Source organism: Lathyrus oleraceus, chromosome 5, assembly GCF_024323335.1.
Source record: "Lathyrus oleraceus cultivar Zhongwan6 chromosome 5, CAAS_Psat_ZW6_1.0, whole genome shotgun sequence".
NCBI classification, from domain to species: Eukaryota; Viridiplantae; Streptophyta; class Magnoliopsida; order Fabales; family Fabaceae; genus Lathyrus; species Lathyrus oleraceus.
This window is the reverse complement of record NC_066583.1, coordinates 208,163,546-208,186,381: the sequence shown is the minus strand read 5'-3', so window position 1 is coordinate 208,186,381 and position 22,836 is coordinate 208,163,546. Positions and strand designations below refer to the sequence as shown.

Below are 22,836 nucleotides of genomic sequence, written 5' to 3'. Positions count from 1 at the left end.
GTGCGTGAGCACATAATGAAAATGCGTGACATTTCAGCTCAACTTAAGAAACTTGAGGTTGATATGTCTGACTCCTTCCTGGTGCACTATATTCTGAACTTTCTTCCGTCTGAGTATGAGCCTTTCAAGATCTCCTACAATACACATAAAGACAAATGGTCAATCAATGAATTAATGACCATGTGTGTTCAGGAAGAAGAAAGGCTTATAATGGAACAAAGTGAGAGTGCATTGCTGACAAGCACTCGCGGGAAGAACAAAGCTTTCAAAATTGACAAGTCACAAGCCAATCAGAAAGGGAAATTCAAAATACCACCGCAAGGTGATATCAAGAAAGAACCACTAAAGACGGCTGTGTATATTCTAATTCGGATTTCATCCAAGGCTGTCCCAAAGACACCATTTGAGTTATTTAAAGGATGGAAGCCGAGTTTACGACATATGCGCGTTTGGGGATGTCCGTCTGAGGTGAGGATTTATAACCCACAAGAAAAGAAACTAGATCCGAGGACCATTAGTGGGTATTTCATTGGATATGCCGAAAGGTCTAAAGGTTATAGATTTTACTGTCCATCTCATACAACTAGGATTGTGGAGTCAAGAAATGCAAAGTTTCTTGAAAATCATTTGACTAGTGGGAGCGATCAAATCAAAAATTCAATTTCTGTGCATGATCATATAGAGTATGACCCTTCCATTTCAAGTAATAGATTGATTACTATTTACAACATCCCTCAAGTTCAAATGGATGTTGATCAACCAATCATCGAGACTCCATAAGCTACTGATGATCCAGTAAATCAAGTTGGTCATCAAGATGATGAACAATTAGTTTAACAGCAAGATCCACAAGAAAATATTGATCAAATATTAAAAAGATCTACTAGGACAAGAAAATAAGTTATTCCTAATGATTACATTATGTATCTACAAGAATCTGACTATAATATTAGAGTTGAGAATGATCCTGAGAGCTTTAGACAAGCCATGAGTTGCAAAGAGTCAAATTTGTGGTATGATGCCATGAATGATGAAATGAATTCCATGAAAAACAATGACATATGGGATCTTGTAGAGTTACCTAATGGGGCAAATGCCATTGGTTGTAAATGGGTCTTTAAAACCAAGAAAGATTCATTAGGCAACATTGAGAGATACAAGGCCAGACTCGTTGCTAAGGGATTTACTCAAAAGGAAGGAATCGATTACATTGATACTTTTTCTCCTGTATCTAAGAAAGATTCTCTTCGTGTCATCTTGGCATTAGTTGCACATTTTGACCTTGAGTTGCATCAAATGGATGTGAAAATAGCCTTTCTTAATGGTGATTTAGAGGAGGAGGTTTATATGAAACAACCTGAAGGTTTCTCTTCTAATAGTGGTGAGCAATTGGTTTGCAAGCTTAAGAGATTCATATATGGTTTAAAACAAGCCTCTCGTCAATGGTATCTTAAATTCCATGAAACTATATCTTCATTTGGGTTTATTAAAAATCCCATGGATCAATGTATATACCAGAAGGTCACTGGGAGTAAAATTTGTTTTCTCATTTTGTATGTGGATGACATACTACTTGCAACCAATGATAAAGGTTTTCTACATGAGGTGAAACAATTCCTCTCTAAAAACTTTGATATGAAGGATATGGGTGAGGCATCTTATGTAATTGGCATTAAGATCCACAGAGATAGACTTCGAGGAATTTTGGGTCTATCACAAGAAACCTACATCAATAAATTTTTAGAGAGATTTAGAATGAAAGATTGTTCACCAAGTGTTGCACCCATTGTCAAGGGCGATAGATTTAATTTGAATCAATGCCCTAAGAATGATTTTGAGCGGGAACAAATGAAGAACATTCCATATGCTTCTGTTGTTGGAAGTCTTATGTATGCTTAAGTATGCACAAGGCCCAACATTGCATTTGCTGTTGGAATCTTAGGAAGATATCCGAGTAATCCAGGTATGGATCATTGGAAAGCTGCAAAGAAGGTGTTGAGATATCTTAAAGGAACAAAAGATTACATGCTAATGTATAGGCAGACGGACAATCTTGATGTGATCGGCTATTCAGACTCCGACTTTGCTGGTTGTGTTGATTCTCGCAAATCAACATCAGGATATATTTTTATGATGGCTGATGGAGCTATTTCATGGAGAAGTACTAAGCAAACGTTGGTTGATACTTCTACTATGGAAGCCGAGTTTGTCTCTTGTTTTGAGACTACTTCTCATGGTGTGTGGCTTAAGAGTTTTATTTCTGGGCTTAGAATCATGGATTCTGTTTCTAAATCTCTGAAGATTTTTTGCGATAATTCAGCAGCTGTCTTTATGGCTAAGAACAATAAAAGTGGAAGTCGAAGCAAGCACATCGACATAAAGTATTTAGCCATTAGATAAAGAGTTAAAGATAAAATAGTAGTTATTAATCACATTAGTACTGAAAATAGACATGTTGTAATACATAGATGAGACTACTAGCTTTAAGAGGGACTATCTCTATGATTCACATATTTATTTCTTGAGTAAGTTTTCCATGATTCATTTATGCCAATAATCAGTTCTATGGACTAAGTGGATGAATGTAACTGTTTCTTATTTTTATTATAATAAGTATTAATAATAAAAAAACCAATTTAATGTGGTCCATAGTTTTGGGATTTTGGTTCTGAAAATGGTATGATTTATTTTGGTTTTAATGTAAATTGATATGACCATTTAATTGAGTGGTAATGAGTTTTAATGACTTTAAATTCTTGATTGTAGAATCAAACCTATAAATAGTCTTTGGTCCCCAAAGCTTTCTCTCATAACAAAAAGAAATACACCATCTATATTGAGAGAGCAAAAGCTTGGAAAAATCAAAGACAATGCACTCACAACAATGCAACAATGCAACAATGGTTGAAGATAAAACTTTTAATTCTATTTCCATATTTTATTTTATTGATTTTGTTATCTTTTGTTATCAAAAATATAAGATCAATTTATATATTAATCTAACATATTAAACATCAATAAAAAGTAAAGATGAACAACAAAATGGATAGGTGTGTGATTGTTAGAGACCCGTCAATCCCTAATTACAATTAAGATTATTGAAAATATTGGTACAACTTCTTATCATTTTTTTATTCTTTTGCTTAAATACCTATTTATGTCTGGAAAAGCACATTAATAAGAATTCATGGCATGAGCAAATAAAAAAGTGCAAACCAATTTATTTAATAACAAAAAACTCTTTCATTTTGTTTGTCACTTATTTATATATATATATATATATATATATATATATATATATATATATATATATATATATATATATATATATATATATATATATATATATATATATATATATATATATATATATATATATATATATATAATATATATATATATATATATATATATATATATATATATATATATATGAGATTAATTGAAATACACTGTCAGTGTAAAATGGTTTTACACCATCAGTTAATTATAGACACTGGATATTAAAAGAAGTTTGACTTTTATTTTAAAAATCTATAAAATAATACAAACGGGTGATGGTGATGAACCGACGGTGTAAAACTTTTTACACTGACAGTGTATAGTAATTAATATCTCTATATATATATATATATATATATTAGAATAAATATGATAGATGGTATTTTCAATTAATTTTTTATGTAACTAATTTATTGAAATTAAGTAATTACAGATGCTTTTTATTGGAAAAAGAATTTTCTATCAAAATCAATTATATTAACCGCCTTAGTGAGTTATGGTTGGTTTTAATATAGTAAAATAAATATAATAGGTGGTTTTTATTTTATGAGTTAAGCTAATGGAATCATTGGAGTGAGAAACATTTTTAATTAATTAATTTATTTAGTAGATAGTTAAGTTAGCCATTTCTAGTTAATTAATAACTAAAGAATAATTGAGAAATTATTTAAATTAATGTAGTTAGTGGATGAATTATAATAAATAAAGAGATTAATTATTATACATTTTTAGTATAAAAAATTTTACACCGTCGATTTATCACCATCGTCCGTTTGTATTATTTTATAGATTTTTAAAATAAAAGTCAAACTTCTTTTAATATCCAACGTCTATGATTAACTGACGGTGTAAAATCCTTTTACACTGTCAGTGTATTTCAATTAAACTCATAAATAAAATTAAATAAATATAAAAGTTAGTGAAAAAAAATTAATTTTTAATAAATAAATAATAAAATAAATAAAATATAAATACAAAATTACTAAAATAACCTTAGTTTTGGTTCCAAAAATTATTTAAGAGATTTAATAATTTTTATATATAAGACTGAATTATAATAAATAAAATTAAATAAATATAAAAGTTAATGGGCAAAATTAGTTTACAATAAATAACTAATAAAATAAATAAAATAAAAATACAAAATTACTAAAAGCAACTTGAGAAATTATTTATGTTAATGTAGTTAGTGGGTAGACAATAATAAATAAAATTAAATAAATATAAAAATTAATGGAAAAAATTAGTTTTTAATAAATAACTAATAAAATAAAAAAAAAAAAAATATTGAAAGCAACGTGTTGCATCACTTTAGTCATTTCTAATTAATTAATAACTAAAGAATAATTGAGAAATATTTTACTTAATTTCTAAATACAAATATTTTGGGTCAGACAAATAAAATAGAACAACAAAAGCCCCAATTCAATTTCATTTGGGGAATAGAACGAAATCGGAGGAAGAATTAAGAAGAAGAAAAAGATGATCTATCGGAAGTGGAGTCTCCTTACAGGTCCGACGGCTATCCTCGCTGGCGTAGTTGCTACAGTCGCCGTCGCTAACTTCATCTTGGTCAAGAATGTAATTCCCTTTCTCTCCCTTCTTTCCGACTCCTTTTGTGCTGTTAATCCACTCCCGTTATATATTTGTCGAAAAGGATTGGTTTTTATGGATTTAAATGCTGATTTATGATCTGGGTTTTCAGGAATTTAATCAATTTCATTTGGGATAGTGGGGAGGGATTTAGAGACTTTTGTGTAATTTGGGTAGTTTTCATTATGTTGTCTGCTATTGATTATATAGTGAATTTTTTTGCCATGGTTTTTGAATGAAACTGAAATTTTAGGTCTTGTTGATTATACAAAAAGAACCGTGTTTGATTTAGTTCTTGATTTTATGTTGTTCAATTCTATCCTTTTCTTTTGAAAGTTTTGTCTACCTTAGTTATGAATGTCCAATGCAAGGACTTGAATTCAAATTTCTTCATTCCTTTGCACCCTTGGGGTCATTGAGCTCCTATATTAGATGTAGCATGTGTGTTCTACTGTTTTGTGGTGACCGGTGAGTGTTCTTAAATTTGTGATGTGTCTAATCCAACCCTACAGAATTGGTTTGTAATAAGCTGATGGGTCTAGATCTGTTGGGCCACTTGTTATGTGCCGCTAGAGTCACTTGGTCATAAGCGAGTATTATAAGAGGCTCACGATCGATGAGATATGACCTAAAATTAAATTTACAAGACACTTTCGTATGATTGAGTTAGGTCAAACCTATTTTTGTAGAATTGAATTAGGTCAAATTAAAATTTTAAGAAGTTGATTTTGTAAGACCGAGTTTGACTCAATCCGAATTTAAGAAGTGTCGTGTTGGTATCTGAATCTTTGACCCGTTGAAGTGTGCAAGATTTTCTTTGTTAGTTTCTCCTATCCACTGATATCATTGCTTTATTTTTTTCAAAATATTGTTGCTTGAGATTAAACTTCTTCTATTGTACTTTCCAGGACCCATTCACTAAACCAGAGGAGAGGAAGTTTGGAAATCAACCTGCAACCAAGTAGTAGAAAAGATGTCACTGTGGTTTGTGTTTTGATGTAATCTAAACATTGATTTATGTATGCTGTTTTGCAAGACATATGCTCTCTTAGTTAATAAATTCTCAGGTGTCGAGTGGAGTCTGGATTCTGTAGCATGGACCCTGGTTTGGAACTAAACTAAAAAAGTTAAAGAACTGGTTCATATTTCAGAGATCCATAGTTCTTCTTTTGTACAACAATGTCAAATGCAAATGTGTAATAATCTTCCGTTTCTTTTCTTTTATCCTTACCAATTTTCGGAAAAAAGCTTGCTTTGCATTGCTTCCTTTTGTTTGAATGCCAAAGTTCTTGCTTTTCTCTGCTAAATGATTTTTTGATTAACTGTTAAATCTTGAAGAGACTTATAAAATTAAAATACGTTCAAGATTGGAGTAATTTGTCACTGGCTCTGTTTTTTTTTTTTTGTACAAGTTGGATGTTATTCAGGATGAAATTTCAGTTTGCCATACGGCAACAAGTTGGATATAATTTGAGTGTAACTATTTTGTTAATTTTTGTTTCTTTACTTTATAAAAATTATGGTGAAAATGACATGAACTGTGTGTTTTTTTATTATGCTGTACAATCACATGTACACAGTAGAGCTCAACTTAATAGAAGTATTGGATTACAATACCATGTAGCAAAGAATCACGAATCTCAACTTATCATTGTTGTAACCAGATTCAATGTTTAGAGTCGATTGGTCCTGGTAAACCATCCACTAAACCATTCATCATTTTCAAAGTGATCTGGTGTTGTAGTTCTAGACAAAACAGTCAAAACTGAGTCATACTATGTGATGGAAAAACATTCTATGAAAATTTAAAATTATCTTTCAAATTTCGGAGATGTAATTTCGGATGTACCGATCAAAACGTTAAAACTGAGTCATACTCAATATATTTTATAAATCTTAATCCGAGGATACATTTTTAGAATAATTTAATTTACACTCATACATTCGTATATGAAACACCTCTTTTTATCATAGATTGTTTTAAAAATGCATCTTCGTATTCAGACTAGGTTAGTAAATATTAAGTTTGTTTTAGTGGTGCTCAAATGAAATTGACAATATAGTAAAGGTATAATATGTTAAATTAGACCATACAACGAATATATAGAAAATGACATATATAAATTAATAAATCCGAGAACACGATGAAGTCAAAATAAATTAAAATAAAATACAACAGAGAATAAATCAAAAATACAAATACTATAAACTACTGCATATGACGAATTTGGCCTCGGAACCCCTGTTTCGGCGCCACCTCATGTACTGCAATGCTTCTCGTGTTAGCATGGAATTTCAAGTTGGAGAAAAGTCAACAAAGAGGACTACGTTGAGAAAATAATAAGTGTTAGCATTTACTGACAAGCTTTGACAGTAACAAACACATCGACTGAAGTGTTTTGACTAGCATGTTGGACATGCTTTGGAAAAGTCTCAAGACCAGATCTTGAACATAGTTTGCAAGAATTTCAAGAGTATATCTAACTGATCTTCGACAACATGTCGAGGTCGAAGCATTCGTCAGACGTCAAAGACTTAGAAGATTTTGGAATCCAAAGACTTGAAAGATCATCTCAACATTTGTTCTTCACAGACTACCTTCGACAAGCGGTCAATTATATGCTTGGAGCAGTTACGTGAGATAATGGTTTTTAGCAGTTTGCAAGTTTTGACAATGTGACAGTGCTTCAAAAGACTAAGTCTTACGTTAATACGTGTCAATTTTTTAGGAATAAACTGTCGGAGACAATTATCTTTAGTTTAGTATAAATAATAGGCTCGTGCATTGTAATTAAGATCGCAAAATTCATATACTTCTCTATAAAACTGGAGTACCCAAATCAAATAGCAAAGTAATCTGTGAGTAACATGTATGAGTATGTGTCCCTTTCTTTCGTTCTCTTTATGTTTTCTTAATTAAAAGACTTTACTTTTACTGTATTTTTCGTTTAATGTCATTTATTGCACTTTTCATTTATTACACTGATTCAAGTTTTTTCGTTATTAAAGTTTCTGTCCATTTTATCTTCACACTGACATTCACATTCACTTCACATGCATTTTCCTTGTACATTTATTTTGCACATATTGCATCAGAGATTTTTCGAGTTAATCTCACAAGCAAATTAAACTTGTGATTGTTTGGTAAAAACACCTGTGAACAAATTGACACGCCCAGTGAGACCTTTTTGTGCAAAAAAATTTTTTTTTTGCAAGAAAGTGTTGCATTACTTTTTTATTTCTGTTTTTTTACATGAAATATTTTCAATGTTTGAAAGTTTATGCATTTGAGGAGTGGTAGGACTTTGGTTGAAATGGTTCCTCCAAAAAGTACTTTTCGTCCCTAAAATGATACTTCAGACACAGAACCATCAGTCACACCGACAGTTGGTACCACATGGACATCAAACTCTGCTAGAGTCACATGTACAATTCTGATCCCAGTAACGACTTCGACATCATTACCTAAAGTGGTAGTCTCGTTACCACTAGTAGAGAATATCCTAACTACCCCCATGGTTATTCTGGCTGTTGTAGGGAACTTCTACGCCCCTTATGTTCCAAGTTTTACACTACCTCCAGTCACTAGAGATTACCCATATGGAATGTCAACTGCCATGATGGTAGGTTTGCAAGTTCAAGCTACGACGTTTGCAGAATGATGCGGCAATGATGTCACCCATAAATCCACATTTGGCGTCAGGATCTACCATAAGCAACTCTGGCCGAATGGTACAACCAAGAGGAGGATTTTGATATGTTCCTCCAGGAATGTTAGGCTTGATACAAACTCTCTTATGTTCACGAGGAAACAAATGGATGAAAGTATTCACGAGATGGTGAACATGTTAATGCAACAAATAAGTAATGTGTTTCATCCATTAACTCAGAACACAACCCAAAGTTATAAGCAGTTTGCCCACCGATGGGTAGAATTGTTGACTTTTTTGGTGCGCCTCAAGCGCCAACTGTACCATTACCTAATAATCAGGTGCTTGTCGAACAACTTCCATCGAGATTAATCGAAGGCAACCAAACCCAAAATGGCCGAGAGATAATTATGGTGCAAAGAGACCAGAATGTCGACCAAGTGCTTAGGAACGTCCAACAAAACAACTTTGGGGGGAAATAATATAACTAACATGGTCGAACATATTTTGGTCCAAAAATAGCCTTAACGTTGGTTTTCATAGGACCAATTATGTATCTCCACCATCGAAATATGTGCAGCAGACTGAACTCAAGGTCGAGACATTGTGCTGAGGAGTAACTGCTACAATTTCAAGTAACTTTTTCGAGTTTTCGATAATATTTGAGTTTTAATGTAAATGAGTAGAAATTAATGATTAGGGTTAGAAAGTGTAGAAATCGCATGTAACATAATTTTGACATAGTATATAAGTTGTTTGTTGGCTGAAAATGATGATCATAACATATTTTTTTCAACTTGCATGTGGTACATTCGTCATTGACGCAACTTCTGAGTTGCAGAACATTCCGGAGATGCATCTCCAGAATTGTTCAGCGTTTCATATATTAAAAGAAATTCCGGAGATGCATCTCCAAATTTTTCTTATATATATATATATATATATATATATATATATATATATATATATATATATATATATATATATATATATATATATATATATATATATATATATATATATATATATATATATATATATTCTTGCTTGTATGTGTTGTTTGTGTGCAATAATGGTATGCCTTACTTTAACTTACATGCATAATAGCTTACATACATGATATACTGAGGCACGACAGGGTTGCTCAACATGCATCTGTTCGGTGGGAGCAGAGCCAGTAGGTTCTGGATGCTCCAGGTACATCTCGTTAGGCAGAGCTGTCTACCTTTGGGGCTCGTGCTTCTTCTTAAATTACTTCACATTCTTATTCCCGTAGGAGACGAGATTCACCATCTGACGCGTCACTTCCCCCATCCCTCCGCATGCGCTAGGATTCACCAGTGCCACCTCTTATGGATGATGCTACTGTTTCAGTCCCACCTCCCACCAATGATGTTGCTGATCTAGTGCCACCTATGGAGGGTGAGACCATTGCAAATGTCAAGCCATAGGCTTTTGGAGGAGGTTCAATTGATTTGTCCTTACTTACTACTATACATATTTGGGACATATAGGTATCATTAGTTGTATTTTTTTTAACCTAAATTTTAATTGCTGACATTGATAATTTCTAACATTGATAATTTTTTACATTGATTATTCCTGATATTGATTATTTCTGACAAATTTCAGGAGTGTGGTCCCTAGAAGTTTGTTAACCACATAAGGAAGATTGATGCATTGCCTTAGTCGAATGAGGATTGGTTTCAGTCGGTTCTGACCTTATCTTGCTTAAAGGACTTGTGTACGATCAGTTACACTCTAGTCAACCACGAGATGCTTAATGCATTTGTGAAGAGATGACACTCTAAGACCTTGTCGTTTTATCTCCCGCATGGTGAGATGTCTATCACACTAGACGATATCTCGTGTTTGTTACATCTTTCGATTAGGGGGAGATTCCTCAATCATGTGAGGATTACCAAAGACGAGGCAATCGAGATGATGGTAGAGTATCTGAGGGATGATCTAGAGAAGGCGATGAAAGAGGTGGATAGAACCAGGGGTGCTCATGCTAAATTTGAGTTCCTGAGGAACATCTATGCGATTGAGATCCATATAGCAGAGCAGGCTTATGGTGATGCTGAGTAGGTGGCGATCCATAAATCGTATGCATTGAGAGCATACATGATGTTTTTGGTTGGCACTTTGATTCGTATGGACAAGAGTGCCACTTATACTGACGTCGTCTACCTATAGTACTTCATAGGTCTACAATGGACTCATGAGTACAACTAGGGGGAGACATGCTTGGTCTACTTGTATTCGAAGTTGAGAGATGGCTATTTGTGGAAGACGAAACATGTCACAGGAAGCATGACACCACTAGTGGTAATAATTCCTGATCTTTGAATGTTTTTTTGTCATTTTCACTTCATATTTGCATACCCATTGCTGATGATTCGTGTGTTTCAAACTTTTTTATTTCAGGCTTGGATCCTCTAGCACTTCCCGCGCATCGCTAGCTGGGCGAATGTGCATAAGTACACCAAGCTTATGTCGCGTGCTACTGCTTTTATCCCACCCAGGGGGAACCACAGACGATCCTTTTAAAGTATATTGACTGTTTGGTTGCTAATGACATGCACTTCAACAACTACATTGATCGTTGTCATACACGACCATTTGACGAGATAGTGATATACTTTGGATGGTTGGTCTGCAGATCGCATCTTACTGCTCCTCATCTGCCCGAGCGTGTCATGCGGAAGTTCGACTACACTCAGACCATTCCCAGACAGCCTGTCGTCTCTTCTCATCCTGCCTTGACACGTAGACATATAAAGGATATGTTCGATGATTATGAGAGTCATTTGGTACCAGAGAAGACACGAGATACCATATCTGAGAGTGACTATAGCTACGTCGAAGGGTACATCAGATGGTTATTCAGGGTGTCACATGCATACATGGTGCACGCTGCTCTAGAAGATTCACCGATACTAGCTCATCAGGAGATACTAGAGGAGGAACAAGATCAACTAGATCATAATGCTGATGTCTTGCCTATGTGTTATCGCATATTAGAGATTGCGCGGGCAGACATTGATGATGATGTCTTCCCTGATGGGTTTGGTGTCAGGCGAGTCCTACATGACATCATGGCGGAGGCACATGAGGCATTGTTGTACCGGAGACATCACCAAAGTATAGGGGGATTGATGACAGGGGAGGTAGATGAGAGGTTGTCAGACACACATTAGTAGTCTCTTATTATTTTGTTGTAGTACTATAGTTTGTACTTTATTTTGAGGGTCTTACTACTTTTTGGATCTCAACTTACGATATTTTTGACATGTATTGCTATTTTATTTTCGACATACAATAGTAGTATTTTATTATTATGTTCCTCAATTTTTTCCGACCATATATTATACTTCATATGAACACCGATAAACAACTTATAACATTAAATATCTGTTCTGATACATTCTGGAGATGTATCTCCGAAATATCCACGAATATGCATTTTCGATATATTTCAAATATAAATGACTTATGAATTATTTGTATTGATTGTTTAAAATGGTTTGAGATATATCTTCAAAACATTTTAACGTTCATTTATAAATAAACATGTTCAAAGATGCATTTTTAAAAATTAAAATCATTTCAATAATTTTACATGATGATTATGAAGTCTTAGTGTGATTAAAAAAATTCTCGAAAAGTTTCTAGATTATATATAGTTTGTTTAAAGACTCAGTTTCTTAAGACTAAAATGAAATGTTTTTTTTAACATCACCGACCAACGTGGATCATTCAATTTTTTTAATCAAACATTTCCTTTTATTTAAAAGCGTGCCTGAAAACGAGTATATAAATTCTTAAACAGTATCCCATTTACTAGTACTACTTTTCTTTATAAAATATTAATTTCCTCAGATTCGACCTTGTTTTGTTCTTTGCAGCCGCCATGTGCGGAATCTTAGCAGTATTGGGCGTAGTCGACAACTCTATCTCCAAACGCGCCCGCATCATCGAACTCTCTCGCAGATTGAAACACAGAGGCCCTGATTGGAGTGGTTTGCATTCTCATCAAGATTGTTACCTTGCTCATCAACGCCTCGCCATTGTTGACCCTACTTCTGGAGATCAACCTCTTTACAACGAAGACAAAACCGTTATCGTCACAGTATGTGTTTTTCTATCTATCTATATGTATATTCTTTTTTATTCTTTGAAATTCAATGTTTCATTACAGAATATTACTACATTCCTTTGCATGCACCTATTTTTGTAGCTAACATGTAACTTTAGAAGTAGTTAGGTTAAAGTGAAACAATTTTTTTATTGATGTTTTAGGTAAATGGGGAGATCTACAACCACAAGAAGTTGAAACAGAATCTGACTTCTCATCAATTTAGAACTGGTAGTGATTGTGAAGTCATTGCTCATCTTGTAAGTTTTTGGAATGAGTTTCGTTTTCTGTTATCATTTTACTATATTTTTTTTTCACATGAATTATGAAGGATTTAAGTTTTTTTTGTTTATTTATTTATTTATTTATTTATTTATTCTGACTAGTTATTATTATATTAGTATGAAGAACATGGTGAAGAGTTTGTTGATATGCTGGATGGGATGTTCTCATTTGTGCTACTTGACACTAAAGATAAAAGTTTTATTGCTGCTCGTGATGCTATTGGAATTACCCCTCTTTACTTGGGTTGGGGCCATGATGGTATACTATATATCTTCCTTTTTCTTCTTCTTGTAGCATTTTACATTTTCATCTTGGACCCTGTTTGTGTCAACAATTTACTATTTAATTGAACACTAATAGCATAAACTGATTTCTTATAAATTATGGATGAATATTCTGCTACATATATGTATAAACATAAGGATTACTTTGTTATGTCATTCAATGCTTCTTGTGCTGTGGAACATATTCACTTGGGCATGTGAATGGCTTTTTTATTTTGCGGTAGCTTGGCATGCTTGTTGTTCTTGCATCTTTATCAAATGATCGAAGTAGATATATTATCGATTGAAGTGCTGATTTATTTGCAGGATCAATATGGTTTGCATCTGAAATGAAGGCTCTGGTTGATGACTGTGAGAGATTAATATGTTTTCCTCCGGGGCATATATATTCCAGCAAACAGGGTATAGATAATGTCATTTATTCTATATTATGTTAATGATTAATCTTGTAATTCAATTTCCAATTTGTTTCTCCTTTTATGGTCTAAATTTTACACTAACATATTATAGACATTTACCTATCCTGTTAAAATTTGTTGTATTTGCAGGAGGATTAAGAAGGTGGTACAATCCAACATGGTTCTCGGAGCAAATTCCATCAACACCCTATGATCCAACGATTTTGCGTGAGACTTTTGAGAGGGTAAGCTATTACTGTCTTATCCATTGACTTCCGTCACGGTTCTACTCTGCTTTGTTAAATAGCGGCACTGTAGTATAGCAGAATTTGAACAGATTACTATTGTTTTGCAATACACTATTTGTCTACTTAATGTAAAGTGTTGTCAAATGGGGATTAGAGTGCTGCTATAGCACTGTTGCATAGCGGAATTTGAACAGACATCTATTTTTCGCTATCCACGATTGACAACACCGGTTTTCCTTTTACATATAGTGACTTCTTTTGATGTACTTGAGCCACAGACTAACTGATAACCTTACTGACACCCCTTTTAACTATTTACTTATTTTAACTGTGATATCATGCAGGCTGTAGTTAAAAGACTCATGACTGATGTCCCTTTTGGAGTTCTTTTGTCTGGAGGATTGGACTCATCACTTGTTGCTGCGGTGGCCAATCGATATTTGGCTCAATCTGATGCTGCTCGTCAGTGGGGATCACAGTTACATACTTTCTGCATTGGTTTAAAGGTCAGACTTATTTCCTGTTTTTGGTGAAAATGAGTTGTATTATCCACCGTTCAGGTCTAGCCGTATATTAGCATTCATATGCTTTATGGCATGATTTTTCCATCATTCAGGGTTCTCCGGATTTGAAAGCTGCAAAAGAGGTAGCAGATTATCTTGGCACTCGTCACCACGAACTTCATTTCACGGTTCAGGTAACCGTCTCACATATTTTCTCATCATTTTTTACCTTGTGCAGATGAGATTCTTATTGCTAACTCGGGTAATATTTAATTTTGGCTGTATCAGGAAGGTATAGATGCACTTGAGGAAGTCATTTACCATACTGAAACATATGATGTGACAACTGTGAGAGCAAGTACTCCAATGTTTCTCATGTCTAGGAAAATCAAATCATTGGGAGTGAAAATGGTTCTTTCCGGAGAAGGTTCAGATGAAATATTTGGGGGTTACCTGTATTTCCATAAGGCACCTAACAAGGAAGAGCTTCATGAAGAAACATGTCGAAAAGTAATATACCATAACCATTATGTCCCATATTTTGATTACTTTTTTTACCTGTTTATTCATGTTTTTGGTTGTTTTGATGATTTGACAGATTAAAGCACTTCATCTTTATGATTGCCTTAGAGCCAATAAATCAACTTCCGCTTGGGGTATAGAGGCACGTGTACCATTCTTGGATAAAGACTTCATCAGCACTGCCATGGCCATCGATCCTGAGTGGAAATTGGTACTTTACACTTTACCTTTACTTTTTTTTGTTCTCCTATTGTTCATCATGTCTTGTCATGCAGCATAACAGTTCCAATTGGGTGCATGCATTGTTCATTGAGATTAATGTTAAGTTGCTGTAAAATAAATTTCAATGTCATTTTAACTTTTTTGCTTTAGTTTAAATGTTCAACTTTTCTTCTTTTGATGATCATGTATCATGATTCTTGTTGCATCATGTTTTAATCACCTCGTGAAATTTATGACAAATTGCTCAGATAAGGCTTGATCTTAAAGATTCTTCTTGTATCATGCTTTAATCACCTTGTGAAATTTATGAAAAATTGCTCAGATAAGGCCTGATCTTAAGATTCGTCTTGTATCATATTTTAATCACCTTGTGAAATTAATGACAATTTGCTCAGATAAGGCCTGATCTTAAAAGGATAGAGAAATGGGTAGTGCGCAATGCATTTGATGACGATGAGAATCCATATTTGCCAAAGGTTTGTATCAACTTCTCCATTATGCTCATTCCTAAGTCTTAAAGAATTTATAAAATAATATTGTTCTTGTATTTTTTCCAGCACATACTGTACAGACAGAAGGAACAGTTCAGTGATGGTGTCGGATACAGTTGGATTGATGGTTTGAAGGACCATGCTAGTGCTCAAGTAGGTTATAATCCGTACATCGAATTGAATAACTAATTTTATAGAATTCACTGACATCATCCTTGTTTCTGTCCTTCTATATCTTGATAAATGACTAGGTCACAGATGCAATGTTGAAGCATGCCAACTTTGTTTACCCTGAAAACACTCCTACCACAAAAGAGGGATACTACTATAGGACAATTTTTGAGAAGTTATTTCCAAAGGTGAATCTTTTACCTTTTTTTTTTACATTTATAAAAAAATAAAAAAATAATAATAATACATTTTTCATCAGAACATGTACTTGTTTACGAATTTCAACGATGCCAAACCACTTGACTGTTGAACCATTTCATTTAAACAGAGTGCTGCGAGGTTAACAGTTCCAGGAGGTCCTAGTGTGGCATGCAGTACTGCAAAAGCTGTGGAATGGGATGCAGCATGGTCCAAAAATCTGGATCCTTCTGGTCGTGCAGCGCTTGGGGTTCATTCAGATGCATACAAGGATGCAGCAGATACCAAAATAGCCGAGCCCGAAAATGGATCCCTCTGAAGGCCATGGTGTTGTTAAGTAAACTTTAAAAAATGTAAAGAGAGTTGGAGTTGTTTTCATTTTTCACGAACCTAGTATAACGGACAACCAAACTTTAAGGTTAAGGTTTTAGAGCTTTACAACATGCTAATAATGTAATAATGTTATGGTTTGCTTTTATGAGATACTTAAAAGTTGGCTTTTAACATGGCTCAATGCTTAAATTTTCCCATCACAAATATTTCTTTTTTTGGCTCTCCATCATTATTGAAATTGCAAAATTTATAGGGCTGTATAAATATTGCAAAATTTACAGGCTTTATAAATATTTACAGACACGTTTGTTAATTAAAACACAGTTGGAAACATGAAACTTTATCAGTTATCAGTACATTGTACATGAAACTTTCTCAGTTGCCACTACATTGTTCTTTACGTAAATGTTCAGAGTCGTTCACCACCGACAGATCCCTGGTGCCTCAGTTCTGCTTAATGCAAGCACTTCTTCATATCTTGAAGTCTGTACAAAGCCCCATAACTGCATGGATCATGAACTTAACAACCAGCTTGTATTTGGAACAAACAGATAAAGATAAAGCGAAGCACTGAGTGTTTGTGTGTCTGTGAGGAGAGGGAAGGAAGCTTATTGTGTACCTCTACTTCCTTGACTTCAAAGTCCTGAGAATTTGCAAGGCAAGGATTCCCGAAAGTTTCAGATACCGAACTTGAGCCATTCAATCTTTAAAATAACAAAATCAGGGTGAAATTTTTTCGATGAAATATTAAAGGGATCACAATAAAAGTACAAAGTCCTTACAGATCACTGTCTAGATAAAGAGCAAAATGACCTCCTCCGCCAATAGCTAGGTAGTCAGTGTTGCAAAGTGTGAAATAACGGTTAACGCCTGCAGTTTTTGTGTTGTTAGATTATTAGCTAGTCAAGAGAAGCAGCATTTGAAAGTCCAAACCAAACCAAGCCAGACATGAATTGTTTTAGTATCACATATTTTTGTACATTAAAACTCAAGCTAGCCTCATGCTGATGCTGAATCTCAAAAAATTACTCTATTGAATCTAAACTCAAGTAGAAGTAGGTGCATACCTGTTGGACTATATATGATAGGATAACCTGAGATATTTGTGAAAACAAAAGTACTGTTTGTTCCCTGTACAAAATCTACTGTCAACAAGATAAAATAACAAGGAGCATCATTGCATGATTATCCAGAAAACACTACTGGTCTATACGATAATCATTAGGAATATAGAATAAATGAGTTTCGGCATGACCTGGTATTTCCTCTTGTTGGATGGTCTGAGAGGTGTTTCAACCAAGCTTCCAAATACTGCTCCTTTTTTATCTCCAACAACCTATAGAATGGAATCACTCACATTCATGATTGAGAAACGAATGAAATTGACCTAACAGCTTAAAGAACAAAATGATTAGAAAAAAAAAGAAGAATGTGCCAATCCATATTGAAGCATTGGAATTATCAAGATATGGCCTTAAAGTTAGACAGCATAGACTTGAGGATAATTAAGTTGTACCAACAAACTCAATCCAGGCCATATCGCGCTTCTACGGTAAAGAGTCGAAAGTGATATACCATTCCTCCAAGTGCTACATAAAATGAATTGAAATTGCTAAAGAAATGATCCTATCAATTAATAAAATTAATCATAAATAGCACTGAATCTTCATCTTCAGATGATACCTGTATAGCAACAACCATTTCCTTCCATGCATAAGAGGTGGAAGAGAAGCATAGAGAACATTCCTCATACTTTCGGAAACAAGAACTGAAGGTTCAGAAATTCGTGGCAAATCATCCAAAGACACAGGCAATGATTCTTTCCTCATATCTTGATGTTTCACTTCAAGATCATTATCATTATTATCCTTTCGATTGTGATTGCGAAATCCACCGATTCTGGCAGCTCGGCGAATAGCACTACCAACTGATTGCTTACTTCTAGAAAACAAACTTTTCCTCCCACCATTATCCTTCAGAGATGAATCAGTTAAAGGGCTATTCTTACCTTTATCATCATTTTTCAGTCCATTTGAGTTAGCATTCTCTTTAGAGTTTGAAGAAGACATAAAAGAATAGAGAAAGGCAGTGAAGGACGAAGTATCAGGTCCATCAACTAAATCATGATTGTTATTATTACCCTCTTCATCACTTATTTTAAGCTCACCTATTTCTTCCTGATAAGAAACAATAATTTTAGTTTGAAAACAAAATGGCAAAAACAACCTAAGACATATCTAAAAAAACATGAACCTAAGACATATCTAGAAAAACATGTACAGTTGGAGCTAAGGATTAAATTCAGTTTGAAATAAATAAATAAAAATGAAAAAGAGAACTTACAGAAGAAGAAGATGGAGGATGTTGGTGAGAATCAGGATCAGAGATGGGGTTGAGAAGGAGAGATACAAAGTGGGTGGCTTTGTTTCGCAAAGATTGTTTCTTTTTCATATTTAGTTTGATTGTTATCCGACAAGGTAAAGAGACAAGATACTAAGTAATGGTGGTGTGTGTTCTTTGTTGGGGAAACTATGCCGGTGCAGAGCAGAAAGTCGGGCAGGTAGGTTGACCGGGTCACTTGACATACAATTCTACGCCATGGTTAAAGTTGAAGAATCTGCTATTGTGAACTACTAGTCTTGTTTAGTAATGTAAAGTGTTAAATTTCTATCACAATTAGACTTCATGGCCCAATGGATAAGGCGCTGGTCTACGGAACCAGAGATTCTGGGTTCGATCCCCAGTGAAGTCGTATTTTTTTTATTGAGCTAGGACATTGTTTTGGACTTTATCCATTGGGCCTGCGTTCAATGTAATAAAAGTCATTTTTTTTCTTTTTCTTTTTGGCTTATGAGAAGAAATTTATTACATAGGTATGAAGAATAAAAAGCATGGATAAAGTCATGCTTTTGTATGTTTGTTTGATGACAACAAATTTAGTTTTGTGGAACTCATATTACAACAAGTTGTTGAAGTCCCTCTGTACTTGTAGAAGGGACCAATGACACTATCACAAATTTATTAAGAAATCAGTTATTTAACTTTTGCCAAATTAAAAAATGTTAAGGCTATCATAGAAGTGTGATTTATATTTAAATTGTCAAGATAAAAGAGTAGAAAATGCCTTAAATTGTCAAGATAAAAGAGTAGAAAATGCCTTAAATTGTCAACATAAAGAGTAGAGAATGCCTTAAATTGTCAACATAAAAGAGTAAGAGTAGAGAATGCCAAGATTATTACAGAAATGTGAGTGATATTGAATTGTAACATAAAATAGAAGAGAAAGTCTAAAAATCCAAACTACAATATAAAATGTATAGTTTAGAAAAGTATAAAATGTCTAGTTTAGAAATTGAAGAAAACTATTTTTTTTCGTGGAGTGTACATTATAAGTACGATGTCGATGAAATTTATTAATGACCTTGGTATTTGAGTCTCACAGACACAACACTCTAATAATAACGAAGTTGTTAAATTAGTATTAACAAAATATTTAAAAAGTTCTAAAGAGTTCGTTTGAATTTCAACAATGTAGGTGAATCTAATAAAATGAGAAGATGTAGGAGTTGTATAAATTTCAACATTGATGGAAAATGAAATTTTATAGGTAAAGTTTGAGGTAACTTTTTAGAAAGACGATGTTGCAATTTCTACAAATGAAAAGCAATTGTCTCACAAAAACAAATCAAGAAAGATGTGGAAGTAGTTTTGAATCTACAAACCTCGATAGAGGAAGAAATAACTAGACTTAGGAGAGAATGCTTTATAATTTTTTTTTATTATGGAAATTTGGGACATAAGTCATCAATTGCATACACAAACGTGGTAGAGAGTTTGTATCAAAATACTAGCGAGTCTTCCGATAATCTACACAATTTACTTTTAGCAAGCAAATATATTTTTAGAAGAAGAAAATATTTGGTATTTGGATACTAGCTATAATCATATGTGTGAGAAAAATGAGTTATTTCCTTCTTTAAATGCAACAACACGTCTTTCGTAAACTCAAAAATAATACGAACATTCAAATTTTAGGGAAAGAATGAGTTTTTTTCTTGTTGAACGAGGAATCTAAAAAAATTGTTACTTATGTGTTATATACTCTTATTCTTCATCACAATCTCTTGAGTATCTGAGAGCTATTATAAATTTTTTATAACATATCTCAACAAATGCTCTTCTGGGGCTTATGGAGTTCTCGACAAAAATACATAAATCACTATATAATATTACACATGATTTCTTTTTTTTACAAGATCACGGGAGGTCAAAATCCTCTTCCAATGCTGAAGAAGATGAATTTGTTGGAGAATAATATTTTCAAAATAGTGTTACAAGAGTGAAATCGCTTGTGACATAAGTATTTCTTGGATAAAATGATAATGAAAGGGTTGTGAAAACCATTGCGGGAGGTTGTGATTATCAAACTTTTGAGAAAGACGAATGGTTACCTCTTGATGATGGATAAACTTAAGGCAACTTGGAAACCCTCTTGGTATTGATATAATTGATATAGAACATAAATACTACAACGTGAAGTTTTACTTATACGAAGACTGGGAATTTTTTTTGTGAAGGACCTTGGATGGTCTTCGATTATTACTTGCTGATTTGTGAATGTTTGCCAAACTTTGATCCAACATCCGAGAGTATAGTTCACACATTTGTTTGAGTGTGAATATTAGGACTACACATGGAATACTATGACAAAAGTGTTCTATTTGATTTAGGAGCAATTGTGGATTTGCCATGTGAAAGTCGACATTTGAACGATTGATGTGTTTTGTGATAAATTTGCAAGAATATGCATTGAGATTGATTTGAGTCTCCTTATCATAAATCAAATATGATTTCAGGAAAAGTGGTTCAACGTAATACTAGGGTTTCCCCATCTTGTAAAAAAATGATGGGAAATATGTAGATCCGTCAAAATAGGTTAGTCGATATGGGCCGGTCTGTCAAGTCCGAAAATTCATAGGGCATAGGCCTTTAAAATTAGAGCCCTTATTTTTTCAGGACTTTTTTAATCCGTCCCTAAAAAGCAATCTACTCCGTATGAGCCGCGGGTAGTCTGATAGGCCCACATAAATATAAATTTTAAAAAATTATATTAATACTTATGTTGTCTCATTCTAAAATAACACATTGAATTTTTTCATCTCACTAAATTTTATCTCTATTCTATTCAATCTTTATCTTTTAAATATTATACATTAATATAATCAAATTTATATTCAATTGTTTTATTTTTAATTCACAATCTTCTCTTATTCTATTAGTTTCTTTTATTATAAATATTTGATTATTATCATATACAATTTAGATATGAATTATATTTAAAAACATATTATAATATTTATAAAAAATAATATAGTACTTAAAAATGTATTATGTTTAAAATAATATAATTTTTTTATTGTATTTATAATAAATATTATGAAGTTTTTATTTTAACTTTTGTATAAAAAATAATTTTAAAAAGAAGCCTCTTTAGGGCCGGGTGGTCTAAAGCCCGCATATGGTCGAGTTCGGGTAGTAATTTTTGAGTCTATATTACAACATTATGACTTTTTTGCACCGACCCTAAAAAGCCCGAGATCCATCAGGACTTCTTCTTCTTCTTCTTCTTCTTCTTCTTCTTCTTCTTCTCCTTCCCCTTCTTCTTCTCCTCCTCCTCCTCCTCCTTCTCTTCTTCTTCTTTTTTTTCTTCCAATCCTAAGTTCAACAAAGGTTTACTACTTGTACCATTTGATGTCCAGTTCCATGCATCATTTTCATCAATAATGATGTCTCTACTAATTATGATCTTATTGATTAGATTGAACAATTTACAAACTCCAGTCTCGTGGTAACCAATAAGAATCATAATCTCACTTTTGTCATCTAACTTTTTTCTTCTAGCATGAGGTACATATTTGTAACAAATTGAGCTAAATACTTTAAAGCGATTCACTGATCATTTCTTGCCACTCCACACTTCTTCTAGAACCTTGTTCTTAAGTTTCCTTATAGGACATCTGTTCAACACATAAGCAACAATTGTGACTGCTTTTTCCCTCAAAGAGTTACGCATGCTCTTTTGCTTCAACATACATATATATGATACTTTCATTCATTCTCTCAACTATATCATTGTGTTGAGGGGTATAAGAAGTTGCTACTTCATGAACAATGCCATGTTGTGCACAAATTTTTTCAAATATTTATCTGTTCTGAGCACCTTGATATTTATTTGTTTTTAATTCACAATCTTCTCTTATTCTATTAGTTTCTTTTATTATAAATATTTGATTATTATCATATACAATTTAGATATGTATTATATTTAAAAATATATTATAATATTTATAAAAAATAATATAGTACTTAAAAATATATTATGTTTAAAATAATATAATTTTTTTATTGTATTTATAATAAATATTATGAAGTTTTTATTTTAACTTTTGTATAAAAAATAATTTTAAAAAGAAGCCTCGTCGACCCTACGCCAAATAAGGGAAAAGAGGGCGCTT

At 33.2% G+C, this 22,836-nt stretch overlaps 3 protein-coding genes, 1 long non-coding RNA gene and 1 other non-coding gene across 6 annotated transcripts; 4 read left to right on the top strand and 1 right to left on the bottom strand.

Annotated features, from left to right (window-relative positions):
• Positions 1-4,620: 4,620 nt before the first annotated feature.
• LOC127082916 (uncharacterized) lies at positions 4,621-6,099 on the top strand. The gene is made up of 2 exons (XR_007788259.1): positions 4,621-4,863; positions 5,784-6,099. It is a non-coding gene; the product is annotated as an uncharacterized LOC127082916 (long non-coding RNA).
• Positions 6,100-11,107: 5,008 nt separating this feature from the next.
• LOC127079748 (uncharacterized) lies at positions 11,108-11,728 on the top strand. The gene has a single exon (XM_051020119.1). It carries the CDS (start codon positions 11,108-11,110, stop codon positions 11,726-11,728), a length of 621 nt encoding a protein of 206 aa, XP_050876076.1.
• Positions 11,729-12,367: 639 nt separating this feature from the next.
• Positions 12,368-16,492, top strand: LOC127082914 (asparagine synthetase [glutamine-hydrolyzing] 3). The gene is made up of 13 exons (XM_051023138.1): positions 12,368-12,660; positions 12,831-12,926; positions 13,068-13,209; positions 13,542-13,637; positions 13,784-13,878; positions 14,226-14,387; positions 14,498-14,578; positions 14,673-14,894; positions 14,983-15,117; positions 15,524-15,604; positions 15,686-15,772; positions 15,871-15,978; positions 16,119-16,492. The coding sequence occupies exons 1-13, from the start codon at positions 12,442-12,444 to the stop codon at positions 16,305-16,307; spliced, it is 1,713 nt and encodes a 570-aa protein (XP_050879095.1). The 5' UTR covers positions 12,368-12,441; the 3' UTR covers positions 16,308-16,492.
• A 58-nt stretch (positions 16,493-16,550) lies between these two features.
• Positions 16,551-19,042, bottom strand: LOC127082915 (uncharacterized). Of its 2 annotated transcripts, none has more exons than XM_051023139.1 (8): positions 18,665-19,042; positions 18,005-18,498; positions 17,838-17,910; positions 17,577-17,657; positions 17,389-17,452; positions 17,104-17,191; positions 16,941-17,025; positions 16,551-16,824 (listed from the first exon to the last, which is right to left on the bottom strand). In XM_051023139.1, the coding sequence occupies exons 1-8, from the start codon at positions 18,770-18,772 to the stop codon at positions 16,741-16,743; spliced, it is 1,077 nt and encodes a 358-aa protein (XP_050879096.1). In that variant the 5' UTR covers positions 18,773-19,042; the 3' UTR covers positions 16,551-16,740. The 2 variants fall into 2 exon arrangements, with proteins under 2 accessions (XP_050879096.1, XP_050879097.1); XM_051023140.1 differs by having other exon boundaries at positions 16,551-16,806.
• Positions 19,001-19,073, top strand: TRNAR-ACG (transfer RNA arginine (anticodon ACG)). The gene has a single exon. It is a non-coding gene; the product is annotated as a tRNA-Arg (tRNA).
• The last annotated feature ends 3,763 nt before the right edge of the window (positions 19,074-22,836 follow it).

Coding starts and splice junctions, on each gene's coding strand:
- LOC127079748 (XM_051020119.1), top strand. CDS start 11,108: ATGCACTTCAACAACTACATTGATCGTTGTCATACACGACCATTTGAC.
- LOC127082914 (XM_051023138.1), top strand. CDS start 12,442: ATGTGCGGAATCTTAGCAGTATTGGGCGTAGTCGACAACTCTATCTCC. Junction 13,879..14,225: donor TGCGTGAGACTTTTGAGAGG/GTAAGCTATTAC, acceptor GATATCATGCAG/GCTGTAGTTAAAAGACTCAT. Junction 15,979..16,118: donor TTGAGAAGTTATTTCCAAAG/GTGAATCTTTTA, acceptor TCATTTAAACAG/AGTGCTGCGAGGTTAACAGT.
- LOC127082915 (XM_051023139.1), bottom strand. CDS start 18,772: ATGAAAAAGAAACAATCTTTGCGAAACAAAGCCACCCACTTTGTATCT. Junction 17,026..17,103: donor CTTTATCTAGACAGTGATCT/GTAAGGACTTTG, acceptor GTTATTTTAAAG/ATTGAATGGCTCAAGTTCGG. Junction 16,825..16,940: donor TTGAAGTCAAGGAAGTAGAG/GTACACAATAAG, acceptor TGATCCATGCAG/TTATGGGGCTTTGTACAGAC.